The 8,651-nt window shown below is 52.3% G+C and overlaps 1 protein-coding gene across 1 annotated transcript; it reads right to left on the minus strand.

Annotated features, from left to right (window-relative positions):
* Positions 1–5,521: 5,521 nt before the first annotated feature.
* FZD8 (frizzled class receptor 8) lies at positions 5,522–8,202 on the minus strand. The gene has a single exon (XM_084201970.1). It carries the CDS (start codon positions 8,068–8,070, stop codon positions 6,055–6,057), a length of 2,016 nt encoding a protein of 671 aa, XP_084058096.1. The 5' UTR covers positions 8,071–8,202; the 3' UTR covers positions 5,522–6,054.
* Between the last annotated feature and the right edge of the window lie 449 nt (positions 8,203–8,651).

An 8,651-nucleotide genomic window follows, 5' to 3' on the forward strand; every position in this document is an offset into this window, starting at 1 on the left:
TTTAAGGCGTACCTGAAAGGATCTAACAAGTCACATGTAAGGCAAAACTGGTGGGATAAACCCCCTTTTTTAATGCAACATATTATAGAAATTAGATAGCATTCAAGAGAAATAGCCCAGCTTTCTCCTTTGTAATATATTAGGCATCTACAGGAATGTGGCCACATCTTTCCAACTAAATTTCTCTTTTCTTGGAAAACTGGATTTTAGGAAAGAGCATCTCAGTTCTGCGTTCTCCCCTGCTTGTTGCAGCGGCGGTGAGCGCTGTCCCGCGGGTGTCGGCGGCGCCGCGCAGGGTCGGGCAGGCAGCGGCGCTGCCATCGCCCCTCCGCGCCCCGCCGCGCTCCGGGAGAGGAGAAGCTGCGGAAAGGGAGGCAAAGCGGGAATCCCGCGGCAGCAGGAGCGGTGGAAGGCGCTGGAATTCCCGGTGTCCCCAGCGGAGGGCACTGCGGGATGGCGAGCGCTGGAGCCCCCGCGCCCTGCCGCGTCCCGCCTCGCCGTGCCCGCACGCCGCTCCTCCCGCCGGCCGGAGCCCTTGCCCGGTGGTGCAGAATTGCTGTAAACCTTCTTTTCCTTGCCTGCCTGCCTGCCGTAGGGAATGGGAGGAATGGGTAATTTTTCTCCAGTCTTGTACCAGCCGGCTCCGCCTCAGCCCGGCGGCGGCAGCGGCGGATCGGGAGCGCGCCGGGCACAGCCCGGGCACCGCGGGCACGCGGGACACCGGGGGCACTGCGGGGACACCGTGCGATAAACCGCTCATAAAATGGAGCTGTACTGAAGGCACGCTGCAGAGTCAGGAGATCCAGGTTTTTCTCCTAGACTTGCATTTAGGTTTCACTAGCCCCGGTATTATTGCTGCAATTTCTGCCTCGCAAGAAGAAATTTGACTATTAATTCACAAGTGAATGTAAAGTGTTTTGAGATCACAGATAAGAGACTAGTAGGAGTCAAGAAGTGTTATCTCGGCCTTCAAAAAGCTTGGTTCAGCATTTGACCTTAGGTACTGGTTTCTGAGGTGATTTGACTATCCTTAGTCACCTCAGATTATTGCTCCACATTTTAATACCAGACACTAGTTATTTCCATACCATGATAGCATTTATTATGTGTGATCCTTTCTGCTGAATTAGTGAAACTCATATACCTGATTACAGTAATGATGGGCAGTTATAAAACTTAAATAAATAGAGCTCTGAAGATTTCTAATTGAGTTCTCTTAAAGGCTGCCTAGAGCTCATCATGACCACATGCAGGGAGGCTGCCTTGTTTAATGTTTTTTCTTTGGACTGACATTTTCAGATCTCTTTATTCTTCTTAGTCTCATCCTATTGTTTTCAGGGTGACCTTTGTTGCCCAGCCTCTTTAATTCTAGGAACAGATGTGCTATCCTTCCATACCATCCAGTTTTGGTATGCAGGACAAAAAAAGGACAAAAGAACATGGCCAGAAAGGAGAGAGATTGCTCTTCACTCCCTTCCCTGTTGGGCCAGAAACTGCATTGACCATGGGGTGTGGGAGTGGAAGTGTGAGCCTGGAGAAACACAGGCTGTGTGGCTCTGGAATGGGGTGCTGGAGCAGGGCATGCTACAGGCAGGTTGTAACAGGCACTTTGGAGACTGGCTGTGATTCCACAAGCTGGTTTGACTGGTCCACACTGAGCTTTCCTCCAGCATGATTTTGACTGCAGGTGAGTTTTCACTCCAGGAGCATCTTTTGTAATTTTTCAATGTACATTATCACTAGTTCTCTCTCTTCCCTCACATTAGATGGCCTGTCTATCCCATGTAGAATGTCATTTTTTTATTAAGAGGATTACCTTACTGGGCAGGCTAGGTTTGCCTTTTGCACTGCATGTAGTGCTTGTGACATAAGTGTGTTATGGGATCAAGAAGTGGTCTTGTATTGAATTTTCTCTTTCAAAGCAGAGCTGAGATTCTCCCAAGGTCTTTCTCGGCTAGTGATTCCTTTTAAATTTGGGCATTCTGCCTTGCCTCCCAGTACTGTTTTCCTCTTGTAAAAAAACTGTTGTTGCTTTTTTCTACAAGCCACTTTCAGGTGTCTAGAGATGTGTCCTCCTGAGGGAACCTGGAAAAAGCCCAGGCTCTGAAGCTGCAGTGGAAACACTGTGGGTAATATGTGCACAGAGGCACCTCTGCCTCCAGTTTTTCTACCCCACCTGGGGCAGTTTTAAGCACCCCAATACTTTAAAAAAAAAAGTATAAACACTTCTTGTGTGCCAGTCTAAGCCTTCCCAGAAAGCCTGGTCACATTTGTATTATTACAATATACAAGAATTTCCTAATTCCTCCTTTTCTTGAAGTCATTTTCCAACCAAATGATTGATTAGCAAAGCTTCAGGGACTTCTCCTGCACAGGGAAAACTTTGGAGCACACTTCCAGCTAGCTCCCAGGGACTGTGCAGCAGGGCCCAGGGGATGTACTGTGTCCCTGCTGAGGCTCTGCACCTCACCTGCACTGCTGTGCCTCCTTTTAAGAGGAGGCAGAACCTAGAAGCTAGGCCAGCTTTCTAGGAGGCTGCAGGGTTCTTTACTTTTTGCAGCAGGAGAGGAAAGATCTATAAGATTTCCTTTCTGAAGCAGGAGCATGTAAAGTAAGGAGGGTCCTGGGGAAAAAAAAAAGGGGGGGGGAAATAAAGAAATAAGAGACCTCTCCAAAGGTGTCTTGCTTATTAGAGAAGAAAAATCCCATGGTTTTGTGCTAACTTGGTCACTCACCTGAGCAGAGCAGTTTGGCCTTTCCATGGGAGGCTCTCAGTTGCCCTTATCCAGCCCCCAGATGCTGCCATACAAGTTGTGCTATGGGCCACATCAGTGACAGCAAAACTTTCCCTTTCCTCTCCAGAGCCAGAGGGTGTGGGGGCTGCCCCTGCCCACAGATGAGCCTATGCCAGCAGGGATGCTCTTGGCACTCCTGCTCTGCAGGCCAGGCCGTGGGCCATGGGGCTCCTTGGGCTGGTTTCAGTAGCTCTCTGGCAAATTTATGGAGAAGGCAGTTTCTCATCAGATCTTGAAAATTATCATGTCATTTCTATCACCTCACCAATACTTTTTGGATCTTCATAGAAAATTTAACCTTAAAGTTTGACAAAGGGCATCCTAATAATGTAAAGTTCATTGTAGTTGTGGATTTTTTATTTTTCATGTACCTAAATGTCTTGCTCTTGGTGTTTCTGATTGTTTTTTCCTATCTACAAATTTTATGCTGATTCACAAAAATCTGCGCTTCTAAGTTAGCTTCTTTAGCTCCATTTCCCCAGGTTTGTGTTTCTAATGGTTTTAATTTTACCTGATTTTAATTTGTTTAACCTTTGCATTATTACTCAGTCACTTTCAAAGCAGGCATCTTGTTTACCTGGCTAGCTCTGAGACTCCTTTTTTCACCTGTAGCCCCTCTTGGCTCATTCTGGAGGAGATTAAGCCAAAGGACTAGTTTTTTCTTTTACTAGAAATGCTTTTATCTCAGTGCTAGCAACCTGCACCAGCAGCCTATGAGAGACCTATCTAAACAAATTCTCAGAGAAGAGTTGTGACTCTGTCTCTCCTCTGTCTTCCTTGCTGGAACCTGGTGCAGGGGAAGGAACTCAGATTTTTTTCTGCAGAACTGATTGTGCTATGTGGGTCTTCCCCAGCAGGAAGACCTGACAGCTGGGAAAAGTGCCATGTTGATTTAACAACAACCTTGAAAAGAATGTTTCCAGCAATATAGAAAAATAGCATGGCCTTTTTAACTTACAGCTATGTCAATATTCTGATGCTGGTCAGCTGGTGCATAAATAGGTACCATGTGTAAATCCCAGGGGAATTTCCTTTGCATTTAAGAAGTTAAAATTATTTTTCCCATCAAGTAGTTAGTTAGCATTTTAAATTACTCCTTTTCATGTTCCTGGCAACTTTGTAGAAGTGGGGTCTATTAAGTCAGGAGATCTTTGAAAGGGACACCAATAATCAAGTCAGTGCTCAATGAAACAAGGTTTTTCCCACAAATCATGACTGATATCTATGTCATTAGTAGGGTAGCTGCCCATCTCTTATCATGATTGGCAGGTTAATAAGGGACCTGGGGCTATCTTTTCACTGCTAGCACACAACCTAACCAATTGCTTTTAAATGACTGCTAATTTGACAGAATATAAGCAGAATATGTAAAAATATCTGGAGTAATGTCTAATGCAGTTTTTACTCCTGGTATTCTGAGTGCACTCATTTTAGAAAACAGATTAGAATGTTAGTTAATAGATTTTACATTTTTTTTGGACACTCAGTTTTTGAAGAAAATCTTGTAGTTGTTCTTTGGTTCAATTAGGACCAAAAGAGAAGGGAGTTTTGTAATGCAATTGTCCTGTAAAGGAAAATGTTTTAAATTGGGGAGATTATGTGAGCAGACCACCTGTAGGGCATTCATAGCTCTTTTCTATAATGCTCCAAGCCATGCCTTGCTGCCTGCAGTCTGGCTAACAATGCAGGGAAAAGCTGTTTAAAAGGCTGTTCTCCCTTTTCCCTCTGGTGTTCACTAACTGTTACAAGTCTTCCTCTTAAAATAAAAAAAAAAAAAAGTCCCATGTCCCTTTAATTGAAGAACTTTAAGGCTCCATGGTGGCCAATTGGTCTGCAACAAGAGGAACCAGGCAGCAGGGAAAGAAACTTCAGACTATACATCACGTTTGGTGAAGAGAAAAGATCAAAGTTTTCCCAAACTCAAAAGAAACCAAGTTCCCTACAGATTAACCCTATTCATTTAGCTCCTCTTAAAGGAATGATGTTCTGAGCCACTGGGCAGACAGGTAAAAAGTTCAACAATTGCCAAAGCATTCTTCTGTTAATTCAACAGCCTTCTGCTCAAATAAATTAGCTTACTCCTGACAGAAGAACAATACCTTTTCTCTTGAAAAAGGACCATATTTGATATACAAAAGTTAAGATGTTAGTTTAATCTGTTAAGAAGAGATTGATCTAACAAATCTCAACTCACTGTTCCACCATAGTACATGAGCTATGAATTTAAAACATTAACCTTTTACACTTCAGTATGCATCCCAGGAAAGGCAGGTGCTTACAGAAGTGTAGACAACAGATATGAGAGGCGGGTGTGCACATTCCTAAAATAACACCCGTTTTAAAAGGATACTTAACATGCCACGGGAGATGACTCTTTTGTAAAGGCTCAAAGACATCATCATCTTTCAAAAAAGGAAAAAAGTATGATAAAGCACCTCCCAGTTTTGGCAAACACTTTTTCAGAACAACTTGTTGAATGACCTGTTTTCTTGTGTCTACATATCTCACTTCTTCAACAGGTAATGACTGGAGCATGAATGTAGTTCATAGTTTATGGAACTACCTAAAGATACAGCAGCTGGAATAACCAGGGCAGGAGGAGAGGAAAAGCTTGAAAAAGTCATTTATCAAAAGTCATTTTATTGACAAAATAGAATACTCATATTTGCTCTTACAGGGGTAGCCTCTAAATTTTTACAAAAAAATTTACAGACTGTATAGCTTTGGATATATACATATTTTACACATCTGTACAAGGTAACAAATAATTATATAAATACATCCTTTAATGTAGGAAACCCGTATTTAGCTGGGGTGTATAATTAAGACATTTTTTGATTCAGTCAATATTGTAAGGCATTTGCCTGGTCATCCACATCCCAAAAACCTGCAGTCCCCAGCAGACTCCCGCCTCAAGACAGGGGGAGGAAGACCCTCTCTCCCATGAGTAAAGAGCTGCTGTTAGTCCAGAGTGATTCAGAAGCTGCTGTGCCTTGCCCTCTGCAAGACACGGGTGAGCCTCTGCCCTCCTCTGCCAGCAAAATAATAAGCTGGCTCCTTGAAGTACATGCTCCCTGCATATGAATGGAGGGGAAGGAGGAGGGGGTTGGAGCCTGGGGCCTCTGCCAGCTGCATTGTTCTATACAAGCTGTGGCTAATAAGGACCATTAGGGGTTCATTAATGGCACCAAACAGTGAGGAGGCATTTTAGGCAGGCCAGTGTCCCTCATTCCCTAACCTTTGGCCTCTTTCCCCCTCCTCACACTTGAGACAGGGGCATCTGCTTGGGATAGGAGACAGAGCTGGCGGTGCCTGATCTCCACGTCAGGCCGGTGCTGACATCGCTGTAGAGTGAGCCACCACCTCCGGCCCCGAGTCCTCCTGCCGTGGTGATCACCGCCTGTCCGCCTGCTCCTGCCCCCGCGCTCCCCGCCACGGCAGCGCCTTTGCTGGCCCAGCAGCAGCGAGTGCAGAGGGCCCTCCAGGATTCCAGGGTCTTGCCAGACCAGACCCAGACACCAGAAGTGATGCCCACCACCAGGCACATGAAGTACTTGAGCATGAAGACGGCGTAGTCGGGGCGGCGGGCCTGGTCGGGCTGCTGGTCGCGCAGGCAGGGGCAGTTGTGCGTGGCCTCCCAGCGGGGCCGGTTGTGCTGCTCGTAGAAGAGGCAGGCGACCACGCTGGCAGCTGGCACGGTGTAGAGCACAGTGAAGAGTCCCAGGCGTATCATCAGCTTCTCCAGCTTGTGGGTCTTGGTGGGGCCACCCTGCTGCTTGATGACGCTGCGGATACGGAAGAGCGAGACGAAGCCGGCGAGCAGGAACATGGAGCCGATGGCCAAGTAGATGAGCAGAGGTGCCAGCACAAAGCCCCGTAAGTTCTCCAGGCTCTGGTTGCCCACGTAGCAGATGCCGGCCACGGGGTCCCCGTCCACAGAACTGAGCGCCAGCACAGCGATGGACTTGACGCTGGGGAGCAGCCAGGCGGCCAGGTGGAAATACTGCGCGTAGCCGGCGATGGCCTCGTTACCCCACTTCATTCCTGCCGCCAGGAACCAGGTGAGGGAGAGGATGACCCACCAGATGGAGCTGGCCATGCCGAAGAAGTAGACGAGCAGGAAGACCACGGTGCACAGCGCCGGGCCGGTGCTCTCGTACCGCACGTGCTCGGCCACCGCCAGCTCCGGCTGCAGCTCGGCCGCGCCGCCCGCCGCGCCGCGCCCCCCCGCCGCCGCCGCCCCCGCAGCCGCGCCGCCGCCGGCCCCCGCAGCCCCGGCCCCCGCGCCGCCTGCGCCCGCCCCGCCGCTGCACGCCACCTTCTCGTGCCCCGCCACCAGCCGCACCAGGTAGCCGAGGGACACGAAGAGGTAGCAGGCGGCCAGGAAGATGATGGGGCGCTCGGGGTACTTGAAGCGCTCCATGTCGATGAGGAAGGTGGAGACGGTGGCGAAGGTGGAGAGGAAGCAGAGCACGGACCAGAGCCCGATCCAGAAGGCGGTGAAGGCGCGCTCGTCGGGGCTGAAGTAGGGGTTGTGGCAGGGCAGGGCACAGTTGGCGATCTGCCCCGTCTTGACGCGGTTGTAGAGCGGGTGCCGCTCGCTGGACACCGACACCATGGGCGCCCGGCACTGGCAGCCCGGCTCGCAGGGCGGCGGCGGCCGCGGCTTACGCGGAGCCTCGGCCGGCGGGGGGACGGCGGCGGGGGGCGCCTTGGCGGGGGTGCCGGGCTTGGAGCCGCGGAGCGGGGGCTTGGCGGGCGGCGGCGCGGCCGTGGTGAGGTCCGTGCGGTTGTAGTCCATACAGAGCGTGTCCGGGCTGCCTTGCTCGGGGAGGCGGTCGCAGCGCATCCTGTCGGGCCAGGCGAAGCCGTACTGGCGCATGAGCGGGGCGCAGCCGGCCTTGGCCCGCTCGCAGACGCTGCGGCAGGGCGGCAGCGGCTTCTTGTAGTCCTCCAGGCAGATGGGGGTGTACATGCTGCAGAGGAAGAAGCGCAGGTCGCTGGAGCACTGGATCTCCACCAGCGGCCAGAACTGGTGCACCTCCAGCCCGGCCTCGTCCTGCGTGTCGTGGTTGAACTGATTGGGCATGTAGGTGTAGTTGTAGCCGATGCCCTTGCAGAGGGGCACGGTGATCTCCTGGCACGACAGCTCCTTTGCCGAGGAGGAGGAGGAGGACGCGGCGGCTGCGGCCGAGGCGGCGGCGCAGCCGGCGCGCTGCAGCAGGGACAGGGCGGCGAGCAGCGAGGTGATTTCCAACAGGTAACTCCACTCCATGCTCGGCGGCGCGGGGGCGGCGGCCCCGGCTCCTCTCCCGTCCCGCTCAGCAGCTGCAGGGAGCGCGGCGCCACAGCACCCCCCCGCCCCGGCTACCCCCGGGGGGGCGGAGGGCGGCCCCCTCCGTGCCGGTCGCAGGTGAGAGGTCTCGCAGCTCCCGCCGGACTCCGTCGTCCGGAGCCGGGCACCCGGTGAGGGGGAGCCCCCACTCGGCGCCGGAGGATGGGGGTCAGCTCACAGGAGGCCCCTCAGCCGCCGTCGCATCGCTCCCCGCGGGGTCGGTTTCGCAGGGGGAGGCGCAGCTCCTCTCGCCGCTGCTCCAGCGCCGGCCAGGCACGGGGCGGCGACGGCAGAGAAGTTTCGCCGTCAGCCCCCGGGCGGCGCGGTGAAGAAGGCTGAGGCGTCCCGGGAACCAGGCGGTGCTGGGCTCCCACCGCCCCGAGCGGGCGGGCAGCGGCAGGGCCGGAGCTGGGGCGGCCGGAGCGGCTCCTTCTGCCGTCCGCCCGAGCGCACGGCTCCACGGGTGACCGCCAGCCGGCCGGTCCTCGCCCTGCGCTGGGTCCCTCTCCGGCTGCCGGGCG

This window comes from Fringilla coelebs, assembly GCF_963513975.1.
Source record: "Fringilla coelebs genome assembly, chromosome: 1".
Taxonomy (NCBI): Eukaryota; Metazoa; Chordata; class Aves; order Passeriformes; family Fringillidae; genus Fringilla; species Fringilla coelebs.

Coding starts and splice junctions, on each gene's coding strand:
- FZD8 (XM_084201970.1), bottom strand. CDS start 8,070: ATGGAGTGGAGTTACCTGTTGGAAATCACCTCGCTGCTCGCCGCCCTG.